At 43.8% G+C, this 21345-nt stretch overlaps 1 protein-coding gene across 21 annotated transcripts in view; it reads left to right on the forward strand.

The window, feature by feature from the left end:
* AK8 (adenylate kinase 8) overlaps window positions 1–21345 on the forward strand; it is a 73719-nt gene that overhangs the window by 47305 nt on the left and 5069 nt on the right. For 20 of the 21 annotated variants that reach the window (XM_040083588.2, XM_040083590.2, XM_058423154.1 and 17 more), the window contains one exon: window positions 14–155. In XM_040083588.2, coding sequence (XP_039939522.2) covers window positions 14–155 — 142 coding nt within the window. Of the gene's footprint in view, window positions 1–13; window positions 156–271; window positions 571–21345 lie in introns of those variants that run through there. The other variant, XM_058423149.1, reaches the window with a different exon arrangement.

The raw sequence follows: 21345 nt of genomic DNA on the forward strand, positions 1-21345 counted from the left end.
TCCTCCTTTGCAGTGCCAGACAACCTTGTCCTGAGGCTGCTGACAGAACGCCTGAGCGCCCTCGACTGCCTGACCAACGGCTGGGTGCTCTCCGGCTTCCCCAGGGACGTGGGGCAGGGAGAGCAGCTGCAGAAAGCACAGATTAATCCCAACAGGTAAGGGAGGAACGCAGCCACCACAGGGCTGTAGAGATGACAAATCTCTTTGTGGAAAGACGCAGATCTTTGTTGACATCGTTTATGCTGCTGCATCTCGGCTTTTGCTTCCTTAGTGAGGAAAGGGGTCCTGCTCCTGGAGAGGAGGAAATAGAGCCCTGGCCTGACAAATGCTCCAGATGGCCAGACTGTGGGAGAGGAAAGAGGTGTGTTGTTCTGGTTATTTGTTTGAGTTGCCTCTAAAGCCAAACTGTAAGAAATGGATTAAAGTTTGGATTATATGAGAAGATGTATTTTATTTGCAGCAGGAGGGGGGGGATCTACATCTTCTTCAGCATTGACATAACACCATGGAAATATATTGGTATTGCAAGGAGCTCGTTATGAGACTTTTGGGTTTCGTGAAATAATTAAAAACAACGTGAGAATTACATTTTATTTGAGCTGTAATGAATTGTTCAGAAATGTAATATGAGAGACATCAGCATCCAAAGAGAACTGTTACGAGTGCCAAGCAAATAAAATAGAGTTACTTTCCACAGCCGGTCCAAAGGTGGTGAGGATTTAAAGTGCTGGTGCACTCAGCAAAGCTGAGAGGCTTTTCCATTCCCATCCCAAGTCCTGGTTCCCATCCCATCCTGGTTCTGTCCATCCCACTGCCTGGCACAGTGGCCATTCCAAAGGCAAACATTGGAAATTTGTGTTCTTTCTGCTTCCAAGCGAGAAGTTCTTATCTGAAAGTAGTGGTAGGAGATGTGCATTACCCACATCAGCGTTTCATTTGGCAAAGTTACTCTTCCTGTTGTGTCCTGTGTGATTGCCCTGGATTCCCTCCTGTACAGGGACAGGAGAAGGATGGGAAAGGCTGAGCTGGAGAGAGAATAGAGGGGAGTGCAGAGGGAGGGAGCTGCCAGTCATCCGTCAAGGTTTGAAAAGGGAAGTGTGTGAAAACAGCTGTAACTTTATTTATCCAAAGTATGATGATGTGCATCTTAAACAGGAATCCATTGCAAGAAAAGAAAAAAAAAACAATGGAGAAAGTACCTCAAAACTTGTGCTGGACTCAGTTAAACATAATTTCCCACAGATTATTATTCTTCTTGTGCATTTAGAAGGAAGGTGCTGAATCCCTAAGCAGGTCTGAGTTCCCCGAGATCAGTGTGAATACTCGAGTGTGCCCCGCGTGCTCCTGCGCAGGATTGAGACCTCATCAAGGGAGGAAGAGCAACTCATTATAGAGTTGGATGTGTGGAAATTCAGCACTGATCCGTTTGCTCAGCCTCCCTTGGCTTTAAAGAGCTCTGCACGTTCACGTCTGAGTTTAGACTTTGGTCCCTGTTTTATACAGGGCTTGAAGTGAGGGACAGAAATAGACGTCGAGCTCCCTGATTGATCTCGGAGCTGATATTTTCCATGAAGCTGAAGTGGAAGGGATGTAAGGGAGAGAGGCTGATTATAAACAAAAGGACACATTGCAGCCTAGGATAGCAGGGCAGTAATTCAGTTTCAGTTGTGATGCTAGTTATAAAACACTATCTGCAGAGGTGGTGTTTCTGACATCAGGAGAAAAACCTGATAGAATTATAGCCTTGAAATCAATCTGGGAATAGGATGCAGAAATCTATAAATCAGACACAGAACAATCTACAAAGTCTCATTTTTAGGAGGGCTCTGTTGATGAAATTAGATTAAAATAAATTTACATATATATCAAGTTTATTATTAAAATCTAGTCACATCAGTAAACAAAATTATTTGTGAAAGAGAATGTTACTCTGGTTTTTGAACTCAGACTAGACCTCTTTGGCTGATCAGAACACAGAGTTATTGTCTGCTTGTCAAGTCACAAATCTATTCCTTAGAGTTAATAAATGGTTAGTGTTCAAATACTATGTTTTATCTGACTCCCACCTCATAAAGCTACCACACATAATACTAAATTATACAGCATTGAGCAGGATCAGTCTCCTGACTCCTCCATCTTATAGAAAGAAAAACAAACCTAGTAATTGATGGTAGAAAAGAAGGAAAATAAAGTTATTTGGAAACAAACAAAATGGGCTATAAAGTTTGTTAAAATGCAATAATAAAAAAAACCCTCATACAGCATCAGCTACCGCATCCAAAGAACTGCTCTGGAACAAAAAAAGGAAAATAATTCAATTTTCACTGAAAAGGCTGGGGGTTTCTTGAAATTGGACTTTGCAGTAGAGTCAGGGTTTGCTGGTGGGCTGGCACAGGAAAACCTGCAAACCCTGTCTCCCCAAGAGAGAGGAGATGTGAGCTGCTCCCCGCGTTCCCCCGTGAAGCAGCTCCTGCCTAAGTGGACAGGATCCTCCTGGCATTGAAGCGGGGCAGCCTTTAGGGCAAATGAGGAGCTGAATCTGTCAGTCTGTTAAAAAGATTAACCAGTTAATGCCATTAGTGTGAATCCACAATCCCGGGGTGGCTGCTGACACAAAGGACTGACTTCGGTTCCTCACCCAAATCAGTGTAAATGTGTGGTTTAGCTTTTTATTATTATTATTATTATTAGTGCTTAAGCAACAAGAAGAAGTGTATGGTGTAGCCATGGATGGTTCTGCTGAAAACTCGGTGTGATATCCACCAAAGTGGTTTTTATCCTTTTTGCTCTTTTCCCAAACTTAGAGTTAAAGTAAGATTCAGCAGCAGCAGTGTCGTGTCATGAAGCCCTGGTTGCCACCTTCAGCTGGTTCCTGCCCATTCCTCTGCTGGGCCCATGCCAGCTTAAGACAATCAGAAATTTAAAGATTCCCTGAGCCAGGGGATCCTTTGGAAAACTTCTAATCACCCCTTTTCCTTGACTTTGTCGTCTCTTTTTCAACGCTGTTCTTTGGGCCACTAAATCATGTGGAAAGGAGTTTCACCTTTTTTCCAGGTGCATGTCTTCTCTTGAGGAACAGTTACAGACATTCCCTGGTCCTGTCTCCCAATACTCCTGATTTTCTAAGCCCCATATTTTTGCTTTTCAGTCACCTCCTTCCCAGACAAAGAACCTTGATCTGCTCATCCTTTTTTTTTTCCCCTAGAAATCATTTCACTCTTTTGATCATCCCATCCTCTCCCCTCACTGGATATTCCAGCTTTATTTTCTGGCTTAGGTGGGACACCCAGAACTGCATTTGAGGGCAGCACTGTGTGCTGGAGGTGGATAAAATAAACATTTTCATTTCGATCTTAACTCCATAACTCATAATTGCCGCTATTCTATCAGATGTTGCTGGGATAGATTTTGGAAGTTCATCTTCTGTGTGTAGACTGTGGTAGCTAAACATTGTCGCTGAAAATACACCAAAAATTTACAAAGTGTCAAAAATCTCAGTTGAGTGAGTTCAGACTCAGCAGAGAGTGTAATGAAACCCTTTAACTCAAGGTTTCAGTATTGAAGTTGGAGCCAGGTTTGTGTTGGAGCTCTCCTCAAGGCCTCCATCAAAGGCTCTGCTGCCTGTCCTGGCAGTGCCACTTCCCCTGCTCCGTTATTTCCTGGCTTTTGTCCTTCTGATCTGAATCCAGGGTCAGTTATTTTACTTTTCCCTGTTGATTAATTACATTGCAAATAATAAAGAACAGACAAAGCTGGGCAGGGGAGGGCTGAGCCAAAAGATTGACCAAACAGTACATTGATAACATATTCCTAATACCCATTTTTCCAAAATTAAAGTTGTTTCTTTCCCAGCAGAGAAAATAAACAGCAACAGCTTCTCCAGTGCAAGCTTTCCAGCAGGGTTTTATTTGGTCTTCAAAATGATGTGGCTGTGTTCCCAATTATGTCATCTTTTTACATAATATATTTCAAGCTTCTTTTTCACCACGCTGCTGAGAACATGTATTCAAACAGTTTAGGATAATGAAGTTCCTAATTTCTAAGGAAGAACGTGTGAATATGTTGAGAAGGGAGAAATCAGAATGGGAGAAAAAAAGAATTTTTTTTTTTTTTTTTTTCCTTTTTAACTATTTGGTCTTTACACGGGGCTTCATATTTCTGCAGCTGATCCCAATGTGGATTAGGGATAATAAACAGCCTATTAATGGAGGCCTGAACTAGGAAATGGAGTTTGAATCAGCAGCAAAATTCAATGGCTGGCAAAGGTTAATAACTCCATTACTATCAGCTCTATTTTTGAGCCGTTTGAAGAGCTGGGTGTTAGCCTTATCTTACTCCTCATTAATTGAGCTAATAGAACCCCCGTGACCCCACCGTGCTGCCATTATCTGAGAGTTTACCAGACATGGGCTGGAATACTTATCACTGAATATGTATTCCTCGGATTCATTTTTATATCAGAAATATTTTTGTTAAAGATCGGCCGCCTTCAAGATCCTTTTTGCCTTTTCATTTCTTTGCTGCCTTTTGTAACAGCTGCTTATTTGGAAATTACACGTAAATGACTTAATTAAATCCCTATCAAGGAACAAGCTGAGTCCCAAAATAGTTGCATCAAGGAAACATGATAGTGATTGAATTATTCTGATGTGGAAAAATCTAACAGAGCATTTTAAAAACTTTGACCTAAATTAAATGACGGGTATTGTGTATTTATAATAGATGCGGTTTTAGTTGACGGCATGCAAAAATCTGATGAGTAGCAAAGAAGAAATGTTATATCTTATTTTCTCCTCATTTTCAGGCAAAAACAAACAAACAGAAAAATTATGTGGTAATCAAGGGACTAAATCAGTGCAATAAAATTTACCTGCACCAGAGAGACAGAGAAACTGTAGGAAAATCCAAGTTAACTACGTAGGATTTGGATTAATTTATAAAACAGTAAAAATAATAGGCAGCACAATTCTCTGTTTCAATCATTCTCATTTTTTTTTCTCAGCTCCCTCTTCCAGCCATCCTGAGGCTGCTGCTTTAGTGACTCTTCACTAACACTAATTGGTTTGGGGTTCGTTTTCCCTTTGCATTTCAGCGTTCCCATCTCAGCTGGGCTCTTCCACCTCCATCACCAAATCAGAAAGGCTTTTGGTAAAAACCAAGGGGCAGTGGGGGCTAAAGGAGATCTTGCAGAGCTCTGTGGTGTGCTCATGGAATAGAAACTTGCTGGAAAATGTTCTTTAGCTGAGAATCCTGGTGTGTGTTGACACTGCCCCTCTTACCCGTGCTGGGTGGGCACCCAGAGCCGAGCTCTGAGGGACCACAGCACCCTGGCCAAGAGGAAAACTCACAGGTTCTGCTCCCCTACCGAAATCCCAGCGTTTGCTGGGGAAAATTAGCAAATCTTCCTCTCACCTGAGACTCGCCTGCTTCTCTCAGTGAGTGGGATCTGTTTAATTCAGTTTCTGCTCCTTTTCCAAGCCACAGGAGTAACTCAGTGATTGTCTCATCTGATGCAAGTGTGTGGACACTGCTCATTAACGAGATTGTAATTAAGTAATTTACCTTTGTTTCCTGATCTGCCTCCAGTGCAAGAGGCACCAGTGGGCACGGAGTAATGGACAAAATAAATCCAGGAATCTCCCATTCCCTCACGTGTCCCTGTGGCATGAGGGCTCTGTTCAGCACTCCCAGGGCTTACACGTAGTGCACAAACTCGCCCTCATTCCTTTGGCCACACAAACCCCACTGATGCAGCTCCTCGTTCACATTTCTGAGGTTTAGCCACTGGTGGGGAATCCTTATTCTCCATCCTCCTCAGACTGTGCTCTCTCTTCCCTCTAACACTACTCTGAATAGAAGCTCTTGCTCTTAAATAATCCAATAGATAGAAAATTGGATGATTACAATAAAAAGATTATGTCACTTCTGCTGCACATTCTGCCTGACCTATATTGGTCCCATAAGAGCCTTTCCCTCCTGGGGAGAAGCATTAATATGCATCTTGAGCCAGCTATAACAAAACATCAAATGCAGTTTTAAAATCTTTCTGTGGGCTTTCTCTAGCATGCTGCATTTGCTGTCACAAGCTGATTTTGCTCCAACAAGAATAGGAGGTATATTTGGCTTCAGTTGTGGGAGGCAGGGATTATTTTTAGAAGTTGCCTCATCTCATACCAGCTCCTTTTGATGGCTGGAGTTTGTGTGGTGAAATCCTGGATGCAGCAATTAAGGAGTGCTCTGATCTCAGCAAGCTTCCAAAGTCTCCAGGAAGAGAAAGAAGAAAAGCTTCCACTTCTAAGTCAGTATTTTTATTTTTATTGTTATTTTTAAGGACCCAAGACCACATGCACAATTCTTTCATTCCTTTTACTGTGAAAGGAGGGAGATTTTCCTGCAGTAACCATCTCTCACAAATGAGGAAACATTAGGAAACCTGAGGACTTTCCACCCTGGTTGCCCTTACATTGGCACTGTCTCTCTTGGAAGTTGCCACCAACATCAGGGCTCCCTTTCTGAACTCAGCACCAAACTGGAGAGGGAAAATTCTGTAAAAACAGCAGAGTCTGGGCTAAGTTTGATGTCTTTGGCATGACAAAGCAAGCCAGTCATTTCTCAGTCCAGTGACAACTTGGTGATATCAATCTCTACAAATCCACAAAGGTCGTTCAGGGCATTCGCCTAAAACACGACTTTGGTTTAAAGAATGAAGTGAAACAGGAATGAAGGAAATCCAAGTGTTATCATTTAAACAGTAGCCAAGTCTGACCCCGTGCTTTTCCCCTCTGCCCTCTCTCTGCTGAAGTTTTTAGTCACACATTTTGGAGCTTCCCCAGGAGTTCACTGAACTCTCCTTCAGGTCTCTCAGTTTGCTCTCTGTTCATCTCACCCTCTGTGGCTGGCTCTGGGCTGGGATCCAGCAGTGCTGGGGATGCTGTGGCACTGCCTGAGGTCCTCCTGCAGCTCTTCTCTGAACCAACAATTCTGCTGAGAAGGGTACGAAGGAGAAGCTGTGGCTGCAGTCATGCACCGTCAGTGCATTTCATGGGTGCAATGCTGATTGGTCTCACAGGGTAAAATAGGATGTGCTTTGTCAATTCTGACTATTTCCTCGTGGTCTAAAGCAGTCATTTTCAAAATTTCACCTTAATTAGCTCAGTAGTTAACACACAAATAAAACCCATATACATGCAAGGCTGATTTTGTAGCATTTTTGTAATGAAGATACTCGGTTTGAGATCTGCCTAGAACCAGAAAAAAGAGCAAGGGAGGAAAAATTTAAATATAAAGATACGGTAGGAAAATTAAATATTTTAATGTATTTACTTTGCATTGGTAAGAGGACGTGTGTAGATAAAGCTGAGGAGAGTTTTGCATGTGTGACAACTGTAAATGAAGATGTTTAGTGGCTGAGAAAGGAAAGGAGGGCTGGCCAGTGTTGTCCAACATCTCCCATCATTATTACCTTGCATTATTTTAGTAGTGTGGTAGCTGAATTTGGCTGAATATTCCTCTGAATAAATGCAGGAAGGCCACCCTTACATCTTGTACAGGTTAAAACTGAGTTTATGATGTCCACAATCACTGGAATTCAGAATTTCTGAGGTAAAAACGTGGACAGGATTGCGCCAGCTGTGCTCTGATTTAGTGATCTCATTGGATCTGGGACTAATCCAAGAGTAAGGCTTTACTCAGAGCTCGTGTGGCAAAACTGGCCCAGGCAGAAAACCCTCAGCAGAACAGGACTTGTGCTGCTTTCACTTGGATTCTCCAGGCTGAAGATCTGGGAAGGCAAATGCATCAATCTGTAGCAAATAGAATACAGTTTTGGTGATTAAAACTGACAAGGAATATTGCCTATCGAATGGAGACTGGTTTGTCGTTACCGTGAGGATTAGAAAGTGTAATCTTCATTAAAACATCAGTGGATTTACTGCTGTTTGCCTTGGAACAAGATATTTGCTCAGAATTTTCTAGTGAGTAAATTCAGTAAGCGCAGGGCAATTTAAGAGAGGGGAGCTGATTCCTGCCATCGCTTATTCTGCTGGAAAGATGTGGGAATGATCCCTGATGCCTGACACTTGCGCTGCATCCAATTCTATGGGCTTGGATCACCTGCAGCCACATAAATGTGTTAATCACCATCACTTAAATTGGCCTCCTTTGCCTCAGGTGTAAGAGGTGACCCAGGGCTTTTATGCTTTGCAAGGATCGTATTTTCTGTCCCTAAATCCATTGTGTTTGCAAAATTCCACATTACAGAACGCTGTCCTTGGAAATACATTTTGTGAAAGATTTTTATCTATTCCACAGAGGCTTTTAAACATCACCCTTCCCTGACAGTTTCTGTATCTCTTAGCTCAGCAGGGCACTGCCATGCTTTGATAAAAATAATTCTTTAAAAATTGTGGTCTGTCATTCTTTGGACGTGAATGCTGATTAATATCCCATTGATACTCACTGAGTGAACAATCCTGTTCTGTTGAGAGTCTGACCAAAGGTCAGGGTACAGTAGGTTAAAAGAGTAACATTTTCATTTAACCTTCTAGTCAAAGCTGCCACTTCTGTGAACATAAATTAAGCTGATTTTCAGGACAAGTCTGTAGAAAAGGTTCTTCCTCACATACTTGCAGTGAAGTCAAAGGGTTCATATTGGCCATGAATGTGCCCCAAAGTTAAACAGATACAAAATAAAGAAATAAGATGTTTTCTCAACCCCTTGAATCCTATGCACTCCTCAGTTTGAGGGGTTTTTTAAACACTGTGCAGAAAGGCACTGAACTGTCAAAGCTAAGTGGTGGTGGGTCTGGAGAACTTGCCATATTTTTGTAAAGTTTTCTTTCTCCTTTTAAAAGTACGGTTTTCACATAACTCTCTCCAGCTGTACATTTCTAACCTCCATGGATGCACTGGTTTAACTGGCACAGGAACAAATCCTTAGCTTTCATTCCACTATCCAAAATATAATTTAAATTTGGAAACTTGCTGCCTTTTTGGTTTTTTGTGAGAGAGAATCCTGCCAGTCCATTACACCGAATCCAGGTCTTTATTAACTTTCTGTGAATAAATTGCTGACATGCCTTTTGCTTTGTGATTATTAAAGAATTCAGCGTACTCCAGTTTTGTAATCACAATCACAGAATCCTGAAGGTTGAAAAAGATCTTTAAAATCACCCAGTCCAACCTTCCCCCCAGCACCACCATGGTGTTCGCCACTAAACCACATCCTCAGGTGCCACATCCACACATTTTTGAGCACATCCAGGGATGGTGACTCCACCACTTCCCTGGGCAGCCTGCTCTAATGCCTGGCCACCTTTTCCATGAAGAATTTTTTTTTCCTACTATCTGAACTTCCTTTGGCTCAACTTGAGACCACTTCTGGTTCTTACAGCAAGTAGGTGTTGCTCAGAAAAATCTCATGATCAAACCCAGCCAACCCAGTGGTGGCAGGAGAAATGGTTGGTCATGATGCCCTGGGAAATCAAGGAAGGAATTCAGTTCTTGAGATCTTCTGCACGTTTGCATGTCCAACCTGGGAATTTTGATCAGCACAGCTTCCCAACTGCCCTGTCTGCAAAAGCTTGAGGGGAGCTTCCTTGGGTTTCTTGAGCATCAGGTTGTTTCACTGCTAAGGGCAGGAGAGCTCCAGCATCGGGCTGGATCTTTGGGTTTAGTTCTTGTCTCGCAGAGAATTTCTCCCGAGGTTCCTAAGTTTCTCCTGATGATGTCTTCCTTCACCCCACCCCTACCTGACCCTGCTCTGGATCTCACCTGTTGTTTTACCTTGTTGATGCTTTGTCTATATTTGCTTTAACCAGATGCCCCTCTTTGCATGCAGCACTGGGACTCATCCCCTCTCTCCTATCAACAATAATTAGCCTTGTAAGACTAATGGAAGAAATCGTGTCTAATTACCCCGTTGAAGGCCCAATTATGTTATTAACATTTGTGGGCTATAAGCTAATGATGAGGAGAGCCTCTCATTTGCATAGCATTAAGTTAATTGAGCTGGAAGCTATGGGGTGGATGGCAGTGATGAGAGCAGGATTCTGTTACAGGATGGATAATGATGACCGGAGCAGGACGATTCACCTGACAGGTTTATTAATTAACGGCTATCTGATTACCTCAAAGAAATGGCAAGTGGCAGTGCTTCTGAAGGAAGCTGCAGTATTTTTTTTAATGAAAGGTTCTCTATCTCTGTGGATGTTCTGGGGTGATTTATGGTAATGGCAGAATAAGCTCTTTCCTGGAAGCCAACACAAAAAACCTGTTCTGGTTTCCTCCCTGCCCTTAAAAATCGTTCAGCAAAGGGCCGATATTTGTGAATATTCCTTGTTCTTACGAGGTGCACAAAGGCTGTGCTGCTGAGTTTGTGCGGTTGTCTGAACTGTGCATTTGGAAAATTCTTAATTGTGGGTAACCTGGAAGCTTTGCCAGATGATTTGATTTTGTAAAAGGTGTTTTTCATTATGGTATTAGGCAGGATTCTGTGTTATATTAGTGGGGAAATAATATAAACATTCATTTTTTCTCATTTTCCTGGTATGTGCAAGCTGCAAGTGGAGGTGAGTGTTCTTTCCTTCAGTTTATTTCTGAGTACAAACAGTTATGCACAGTGGTTGGGCCTTTTAAGGAACAGGAGTCTTCATTTAAAACAGTTCTAAGAAGAAAAATCCATCTTTTTCTTTTTTTGTTAAACGTCAGATTCTGTCTGATTAATTCCAAACACATTGTAATTCACAACAGATTCAGACAGAGCCTTGTTTGAACTAGAGTATCTTATGGAGGAAAAATCACTCCATTTAAAAGTTGCCTGTGCAATCAATCCAAGAGTGAATAACTTGCTGTGCAGTTACTCATCGTTAGAATCCCACACCTCAGTCGTGAATGTATCTGAATGTCAAACATAGTTTCCAGTCAGCAGATCTTTTATATTTTCTTCATCTACTCTGAAGAGCCCATTATTAAATCCCGTGAGCTCCGGACCTTACCTAGTGACTGAAATCCTCAGTTCATCCTCAAAATACCTTTGACCAGACATGTCTCAGGAAAAAAAAAGAGAACACTACAGATTTTAACCTTTCAGATAATGACTTTTTATCCATTTAAGTGGCCTGATGATTAGTGTGTCAATAGTAATAGACTTGTGAAGAGCAGAGACCTATAGATAAAATGTATTCACTGTTATTTTCATAGAATCATGAAATACCCTGAGCTGGAGGGGACCCACGAGGATCAGGGAGTCCAATTCTTGACCCTGAGCCAACAATCCCACCACATCCCTTGTTGTCCAAATGCTCCTGGAGCTCTGGGGCTGTGCCCATTCCCTAGGGAGCTTGGCCATTGCCCCACCACTCTCTGGAGGAAGAACCTTTTCCTAATTCCCACCTAAACCCCCCCTGGCACAGCTCCAGCCATTCCCACGAATTTCTGTGCTAAAAGTTTCCTTGTATTCTGCATCTGGCATTTTTTGGGCACCAAGGAGCTGAGAACATTGAACTGATGCTGGTAGAGAGGCCAAATTTTAGTTTAGTAGCTGCACAGAGACATGGACAAATCTCCACAGACACTTCTGGTCAACAGGATAAGAGAAGAAAAATGAAAACTCAGAGATGAAGGAAGTAATCTGGGGGAACAGCTCCTGATCTGAGCTGTTCAGTGGTCCTGGCTCAGAGCTGCCAGCAAGAGCAGATTCCAGGGGATTGAGGGTCGGTTATTCCGTGTGGCTGAGCTGTTGTGGTCACCTGTGTGATGTGGAGCAAGTCAGAAGCATTTCTGGGGCATTTCCTCCATCTCCTTCCAGCCTGTGATGGTTCCGAGCCTGTGGTTGTGCAGATATCACTGGAAGAGGTTGTTCAGGACAGCCAGCACAATGAGTAAAAGCCTTTGATGGAATTTAAACCCTCCATCCTCCTCGTCCTCATTAGCTTCCTGTAATCACCAGCCCACACAGTCAGTGTGGGTAGAAATATCTTTACCATATAAATTAGATTTTCTGTAAGGTGTTCTGTGGTTCACCACAGCGCCTGGCTGTGTAAAATAGACAAACACAGGTCCAACAGAGCAGGAATTATGCATTTAATTCAGAGTTCTGTATAGAGTGCTCATAAAAGCCTGATCATGACAGAGGGGCCAATAAACATTTGGGAACATAAATATTTCCGTAGGAAATGGCTTTGTGAAGCATTTAGTTGTTGGGTAATAAGAACAACAGAGAAAATCAGAATAACAGGAACCTCTAGGTACTGATCTGATGGGTTATATATGTTGCAATGATAATAATGTTGAGGGAGAATTTTTATGGGACCAGTAGCAAAGAATCCATCGAGTCCTGCCAATTTACTAATGAATTCATTTTTCTTGTGCTTGCCCCGCTTGCTATCCCTGCTGTTCAGAATTCAGCTTTAAACCTGAAAAGCAGTGGATGGCACCTCGGGGTGCTGAGCTGCTCCTCTGAGTTTGTGTGAGCTGAGTGTTCTGAGTCTTGGGCCATTCCTGGAACATCCATTATTCGTGTATTTAGGCAGCAGTCCAGCCAGACAACACAGGGACATATATTTTAGGAAAGCACACATCAAAAAGTGTTTTAAATGGCCAAATTGTAGGACAAAACATTCTGGCAACACAGCTGGTGCTCTGTCAGTCTGTGGGCTAGAAAATAAGCAGAGAACCTGTAAGGAAAATAAAAGCAGCCTAGGAATAGCTAATCAGGTTAGAAAGGATGCTTTGGCTGCAAGGATTTTTAGGGCTATAGAGAAAAATTGTATAAGATTAAAAAATGTTTGTCCATCCTCTCTGACAGATGTGGGAGAAGATGGAATCGTTTGTAACTTCTCTATTTTTGCTCTGAAAGCAGCAGCAGCAATGAGCTGGCAGGCACAGTGAAATGCAGTTAGCAAAAGTAATGGGAGTTGAAAGTTTGACCTTTTGTGATGGAAATTTGATATGAAAAAAGGGTCTTTTGATAATTTCTCTATCCAATCAGATATGGGAGATGTCTTGATCCTGTTTCCTTATCTGCATGCTGACTGATCTCATTTGAAAACCCAATCATTCAGAAATATTGGGACGTCAACAGAAATGTTACAAACAAGAAGTTGTTTTATCTGAAAGGTCTGCAGGATGTCATCTCTTGTTTTTCACTCCAGTGGCCTGATCTCTTCTTCATGATTCCACGTTTTTATTGGCAGGATAAGCTGAACATATTGAAATGCAAATAGCCCTTTCCACATTGAACCGAAATATAGGAGGTTTTTTTTCCTGTGTGATTGATTGTATCCAGGGCACTTCAAAAGACACAAAGAAAATACTTTCTGCAGTGCCTCTGATTCCTTGACATTGCCAAGTTCTGACGTTTCCTGTTAGCAATCACTGGCACAGAGTGATTCCTGAGCCTGCTCTCACCTCTGCTTTTCTCCCATGTGATGCCCACAGTGCTGCTCACTGTTCCTGGGACAGAGTCTGAGCTCAGTTTTTCTGCACACACACTTTTTTTGTTATTAACCAGCGCTCTTTGTTGCTGTCCCAGGTGCTGAATGCCAGAAATGTAATTTAGTGGATTTTACCAAACTGCAGATGTATTTAATCCTACAATGGGTAGTTCAAAGCCCCCCAAGAACTCATGTGCAGAACTGTCCCCATGATTATCTGGAAAGTCAGATTTCACAGCCGAGGCACTGCCCACTTTGGTGAGTTTAGGACCAACTTTATCTCCCAGACAATTTAACCTTCCTATTTTCTCGAGCAGGCAATCCAATTTCCATTTTACTCAGCCTCCCAGTGGGTTGATGACAAGTTTTTCCTGCTGTGTGACTGGCGTCATTATCCCTTCTTTCGGAGCCTACCTGTTAAACTAAGCTAAAGTTTTGCATCACTTAACCCAGAAACTGAAGACAAACTATCAATATATGGTAGTTCCAAAAAAAAGAGAATTATTTTAAATATTTTTTTTTTTTTATTTGCATGCTTTTAAGCATCAGTGTGAAGCTATATGAAAAATATACCCCATTTTTTTTCCACCCAGACTGCCCCGAGCCTGCAAGACGGAGTGCTGCCCTGGGAAATGGGATGTGCAGCTCCTTCTTTCTGGGGCCACTTAGGTTTGCTCTGCTTTTTAGAAAAAAAGTAACTATTCACTGAAGGTAGGTCTCTTGCCTCCCTGCTGAACATCTGCACTGGCCTGCAAAGCCATCCTGATTTCTGGTGGAGGGCTCTCCAGAGGGATTGCTTCCCAAACCCAAATCCTGGAGGGAACAGGTGCAAGAAAAGGGATGAACCAGATTATAAACTTTACTTTATAAACTTAGAAGTTGCTGAGCTGGTGTTTGTACAACACTTTGGAATGGAAAGCTCCAAATCAGACAGGTCAGGATTTACCACAGGGTCCCCCAGGTGGGTGACAAAACACTTTGCCAGGGACACGTGGAGGTCTGCAGTCTTCATCACTGAGCTAAAGAAAACCAATATTCACCCAGCTTGTTGTTTACTCAATAGATTCCAGGGTCTAACCAGGAAACAGTGCCTGTGTGAGGTGTTTATCTGATTGTACCTAATTTCTTCAGCAATACCTCTGGCTATGGGCTGGGGATTTCACTGCTGGAAGAATGTGCCTGTTTTGACTGAGGAGTAACTTGACTGATAGGCCCCTTCAAATCCAGAGAATCTGTTTCATCAAACCTTGTGGCCTGTCAGCTGTGGGGGAGTGCTTTGTGAAACAGCAGGAATGGCAAATTCCCCCATTCCTAGTGCAGGAAACGGGAGTTGTTGGGATGAGCAGCTCGCACGACTCAGCAGCTCTGTGAATTACACACCGAGCGTTCTCCCAGATGGGAAACCAACCTCCTTCATCTCTCGTGTGTTTTAGAGTATCAAACCCCCTCAGTTTAAACACGGTGTGTTACTCTTGATAACCACAGCAATCTTGCTCTTCCTTGCTGGATTTTTTTTTTTTAATATGCTTTCCCTCTCCGCCTTCCTCGTCCGCTCCTCAGCGTTAGAGAAACAAAAAGCAGCTCAGCGCACCAATAATTTCTCCACGGTGAAGTCAGCATAGAATATTAGTGTCCAAAAAGTTGTAAAACAAAAGACTATCATATGTTGCAGCTTTTAATCATGTAATTGCTGAGTGACATTTAACTCTGAGGCTTTAAGTTACTCCTTTTCAGCCAGCCTTCTCCTGGTGCCCCTCTCGTCCCTCCCTCCTCCCAGAGCAACCTGCTTTTGCAGAGTAGTGCTTTAACTACACTGAAGTTTGGCTGGGCTTCTACATATTACAGCAGCAACACGAAAGCAAACAATTGAAGTATTTGAGAACAATGAAATATGTATGGCTATCTGTGACAGCCCTATAAAGCAGAGCAATTAGCCGCGTAATCCGAGAAAGCCAAAGCGCCCGGCAGCCCACGGTTCCCTATTAGTTAAATGCTTTTTGTACGTCCTCATCCCATCAAATCAACTAACACTTCCTTTAATTGGTTCATGAATTATACAGCTCGGCTGCATTATAATTTAATCACCAGTAAACATTCCTGGGGCCTGCTGTAAAGTGTATAGCGCTCATTAATTCCTTAATTTCAGCAGATGGAAGGGGAGATCGGATGAACGGTGGCAGTACAGAGCGCCTTGGGCAATGGAAGAAGGAAAAAAAGGTGGGGGGCCGTTTAGATTTTTTAAGGGCTGTCAGAAACTCAATCTGTGAGCTGTCAGCAGCCCGGACCCGCTCCCCCCGTGCCTCCCCCTGCCTTCACCCCACCTACCGCTGCAAGTGACTGACGGATTCATATGGAGCCTTGTCAAGCCGTCTTTAAACATCAAGCCAGCGGGTAAACCAAGCCCAATGTAAATTAATTCTTGTCTTACGGGCCCCCCTTTCTCTGTCCCCATGAATATTTCATGGCGGGCAGCATAAATATTAATTCTAATAGCTCTGCACAGTGGTTATTATTTCTGTTTTATGACAAATATTCATAAAATATTCAGGACCCTTTTTTAGAACATTTACACACTTGATTGTGAAATTTTCCAGCTTCCTGGGGACACAGTAAACATATTGGGGTTCTCTTGATGGACTTTTTTCTCTCTTAATTAATACTACGCCGCATTAATATTTAATCAGATTTAGTTTTCCTTTCCCCACAAGTGAACCCTATTACATTTGAGGATTTATTTGACAGTATTTAAACAGGGAATTTTTATTCCCTATTATGAAATTGGTTTCCTTTGACACATATATAAAATGACACGTTATAATCCACCCTTTTATTCCCTCCCCTTGCCCCCAAATCATACACTTTTCCGATGTCACTCCTCTTATTTATTTTTACATACCAAATACCTCACTAACGACAAAAGTTAGTGTTTAAATGTTGGGGGTGGGGGTTAAACATCATTTACTCTAAATTTGATGCTGTTTATTTAATAAGGAAGAGAAGTATAGGTTTTACCCTCGTTAGGAGCAGGAGGTGCTGCTAAACTCATCTTAGGCATCGGTCCTGAGATGAGTTTGTTGGTGCTTAACCCTGGAGTTGTTGCTCCACCCCAGATTTGCTTTGCAGAATCTAATTATTGCAGGGCAGGGTTGCAGGGATCTGAGGAAACACATTTGGGGGAGAGGCTCAAGGTTCCTGACCTCGGGCCTCTGGGGCTGCAGGGGCTGTGGATTATCTGAGGAAGGGTTTGATTAACCCCGTGCAGGGCAGAAATCGTGCCAGCCACCCTTCTCTAAAGCCCTGCTGGCTGCCATCTTATTCTGTGATTCATAAAGCACCGCTGGAATCAGCTCCAGGGGGAATGCAGAGATGCTGGAATAACAGCTGAGAGGAAGGAGGAGGCAAAGAATAGAAATGAGGGGAGCAACGTGAAGCAGTTCTGAATGCAGGTATTCATGCATCCAAGCCACTTATTACACACAGAAGGAGTTAATGTTGCCTCCTCAGAAGAAGCTTTAAGAATGCATCGAAGCCGCTCCTTGGAGCGCATTTGCTCTGTCTGTGCCTCTCACTGCGCTCTGTCGTGTTTGCACAGCCCCCAGCGAGTCCTGCAGACCATGGAAGGGCTCTGGCTGCCCAAAGGCTGGGGATCCTCGCTGCTGTGAATCCATGGAGCTGCTTTGCTTTACCCCAGCTCCAGACCCAGCCCATTGTTCTGTCAGACGGACACCGGCGCCTGTCCCCCCGTGTGAGCTGCTGTGGCACCTGCTGAGCCACCAGGCTGGCGGGGTGGGACGCAGAGGGACCCTGTCACCTCGGCTGGCTGGGCTGGTGGGGCCCAGCTCATCCAGCCGGCGGGTGGAAAACATCTGACAGAGTCATAACTCTGCGCTGCTGCTGAGGGGAAGGAACATCTGCAGCCACGAAGGATGTTGTTCATCTCAGTCCCCTGGCCAGCAGCCATGTCCTGGGAATAGTGCCCCACTTAGCTGCCTTTTGTAGTTATTTGACAGAAATGCATCCATTTGAAAAGATCCAAGTGTCTGGAAATAGCTTGTCGTGCCATGAATCACTGTAAGAGCTCAATGAGCAAAACACTTTGTGCTGATTAACCTGTGTTTTAGTGTTTATGCAGCGTATTTTCCCTCATGGTTGAAACCTAGAGGGTGAAATTACTTCCCAAAATAGAATCAAGCATCTTTCATCAGAAGATATCCCAGAGTTTGAAAGAAATCAGTGAATAAAACCTCCCAACAGCTCCTTCCATAAATAAGAGATAAGGATCATTTTATCCATTGCAGAGACATGCAGGAGGAGTATTTAGGGTAGGGAATAAACCGTGATTCATGTTGAGTCAGGGGTGCAGCCTCAGCAGAGCCTTTGTAGTCTGGTTACCCATGGGCAAAACACCAGGTGAGAGCTGCCCTGAGCCCTGGACAAGCCTCGGGAAAGGCAGATGGGATCTGTGTAACCAGTCTGAATTTTTAAGAGGGGGATTGGGGATGCAGAATGTGATTGTGGAAATATAACGTGCTTGGCATCCTGTGTCTGGGCCATGGTTTCAAGTTCAAGGTGTCTTTATGCCATGGGGAAGGGGAGGTTCTTTAGGGGAATTGATTGATCCAAGTCAGTATCTCTGGCTGGGAAGTCAACAAAGATGAAATGGTCAGGGTTTTATCTGGAATTAGGTACTTGGATTCAAATCTGACCTTTCTCATACCTGTCAAGTTGGACCACTACCTTGATTTGTCACATTGTTGTGATGGCTCAGTGGTTGCTACCCACGGAAAAGACCTTTTTGCAATGCTGATAATTTTTGTACTCTGACCAAAGCTGCCGTCCCGCTCCTTTCTGCTTGTAAAATCCAGAAGCTTGTACAGTTTTGTGCATTTTTCGAAACTTTTAAAGCTAATACTATGGTCAGTTTTAACAATGAGAGTCTTAGAGTTCACCCAAATTCAGGACAATTTATAGAGATGGTTTTGCCCCTCTGCCAGTTCAGTCCATGGTGCCCCCAAGGCTTCTCCACACATTTGTGAGAACTCTGTGATTTCCTTCCCCACCTGCTTTGGCTGCTTTGTGAACCAAAGGGAGGTGTTTGTGCCAGGGATCACACCAGCACTGTACCTGTGCTGGCCTTTTAGGACCTACTGCATCCTCACGCTTCAACCCCAGCTCTTTCTCAGCCTTATATTCCAATTACAAAACCTGTAGCCATTGCATTGCCAGAACAGAGTCCTCCAGGAGAGTTGTTTTCCGTGGGGGATAGCGCCATGGCATCAGGAGCGCTGTTGATATCTCTGTAGGGACTAAGATGTTCTGTGCCACGTGCAAGGCACAATTATTGTTAGCCTCAAATTTGACATTTTCTATTTGTCTGCCTGGAAAAGGAGGTAACTTTGTGTCTCTTCCCCTCTCTTTCTTTCACTCTCTCCTTCCTGTTCCTTTTTGCTCTGATTTAGCTGAGGGTCTGTCGAAGTTCTGCCAGCAAAGTTTGCTGTAACTTTGACATCACACAGGCATCTGATCTTCACTTTTTTTTTTTTTTAAATTTTTTTAAGCAGACTGATGTGGCATGTTGTAAACTGCCAGGAGCACTTGCTAATTTAGTAGTTAATGACAGTCACAGAGAGTGTTTTTCTTGCCCCTGGAGAGGTTTTAGACACAGCTGGGGTAGATTTGCCACTATCAATTATGCACAATTTTAAACAAGAATTGGCCAGCAGGGGCCTTTTTTTCCTTTTTTTTGCAGAGTACAGAGCGTGAAGAATGGGAATATGGCAGCTGGTACCTGCCTGGGATGGAGAAGATATATAGGAGTCAAGAAAATAAGGGAAAGATTAATAGCTTGCTATTTTTAAAGTTGCAGTTTCAACTCAAAAGTTTAAAAGCTGCATTAAAAGTGGCCCAGTGTTGGCTGGTGGTGTATTTTTGTTTTAATTTGAGTGTCCTAAATTGTTGCAAAGTTTGACCTGGCCCCGGTATAGCCACAAGCAAGTCAGTAGTCTCTGTTTTTAAAAGCCAGGTAGGGATCAGGATTCTGTCTCAGATATCCTGTTGTGCTGTCTTTACATCTTTAAATGGAAACAAGGTATGAATTTGATTTCATGGTGTAATCTTCACAGGCAATATTTCTATTAAAAGGGCTTGGCTTAGGGCTCCACTCCACCAGTGTCAATCCAGAGCAGCTCCAAGTAATGGGAAATGCCAAGGATGAGGATCTGACCTAAGTAAATAGCTCAGGTCTAGAACAGCCAACATCTGGATCCATCTAGGTCAGCCTCATGAAGCAGCTGTGCTTAAATGACAGGACCTGGCTCACAGGCAGAGCTTCAGCTCCCTGGAGGTGTGAAGGCAGCTGGCAGGGCAGTGGAGCCGTCCTGGAAGGGGACTGTCCTTAGCAGGGGCATTCCTTGGTCCCTAGCACAGGATTCCGGGGTTCAGGCACACAGCACCTGCCTCTCTTACAGCAGCACTCAAAACTTTTCCCTTACAGGTGTTTGAAGTCAGCGTGGCTCCATCCAGAAAACAGGAAAACCGCCACCAGATAAATCCTTGTGAGGACAGCACTGTGCACTGCCAGTTGTTAATAACTTGGATTAAGTGGGTTGGTTGCCATCTGGAACAAGTGCAGCTCAGGATTAGTGGAATGCTGTTGTGTAGGTCACAAATCCTTCGCTTATGGCGTGGTTGGGACACGTTTTTCCAAAAGTGCCGCCTCACAATCCGGGGTGAAATAACACCTCTGCCACCCCTGCTCTTCCCTCTCCTCCCTCCATTTGCCAAGGGAAGCATCAGGACACCCTGGTGACCTCCAGGCTCTGGGATGACACTGTCTGAATAGTCAGAAGCCAGAAGTGGCTGGAATACTCTTCTGGAATGCCAGATGGCTGGTAGGAAAACAGCGTTATATTCCAGCTGTTAGGGCTGGAATACATTTCATCACCATCCAAAGGCAGCAAGTTCTCATTTGACTGGGTACACAGTGAAGGTGTCACCATCATTATTAATTTGTTGGAATTTAATCTCTCTAATGTATCTGGAAGCTGCACTAGATTAGATAAGTGATGTCAAGTACAGTGAGGAAGAGGCAGGATTCTGACACGCGGGTGTTTTGTGCCTTTTAACATTTGTGTTCGCAGTTTTATCGTCTATAAAATCTGACAGGACTGGACCTTTTCCCACAGATCCCTCTCCTGGGAGATGGAACAAAGGAGAGAGGGCAGAGCTGTGCTTAGGAATCACTCAGTGGGAGTCAGGGGGACGTTTGTCCTCAGGGGCTGCACCGAGTTTTCCCCACAGTGTCCAGCTGGATGCCAGAGATTTTTGGTTGCCCCATAGGTGGATTCTGACCCTGTGGCACAGGAGTGAGGGTTCCTGGTGCCCCTCTGCCTCACCTTGCTGCTGACTGACGCCGCTCCCCTCCTGCAGCTGAACTGGGGGCCGTGGCAGAGGAGCTGTGCTGGATGCTAATCCAGCAGGGTAATGTCGTGTACTTTGATACGAGGCTGTGTTTCCTCGCCTCCCTGTCTACCAATGCTGATGACATCTGTTTCATATTCCCCCTTGATAGGAGTTGTGACACGTTACAACCTACAAAGCCTGGCTGATTCCTAAAGTGAGCTTTACAGAGGATGCATTTATGTGAGAAATCCACGCTGGCTGTGTGGAAGGGGCCAAGCTCTGCTTGGAGAGGAATCCAGCACTCGCAGGGAGTTGTTCCAGTTACTGCTGGATCAAGGTCATGGGTGCAGCCCTCTAAGTTAGGAGGATTTCCAAGAGAAATCCAATAAATGTGTTACCTGGGCAGCTGGAGGGTCACCTTTGTTATGAGATCGGTCACAGCAGCTCGAGCGAGGGGCAGAGGCCCAGTGCTGCTCAGAGGGACCTTGAGGAGCTGCAGGAGATGTGTCAG

This window comes from Hirundo rustica, chromosome 20 (assembly GCF_015227805.2).
Source record: "Hirundo rustica isolate bHirRus1 chromosome 20, bHirRus1.pri.v3, whole genome shotgun sequence".
Classification (NCBI taxonomy): domain Eukaryota; kingdom Metazoa; phylum Chordata; class Aves; order Passeriformes; family Hirundinidae; genus Hirundo; species Hirundo rustica.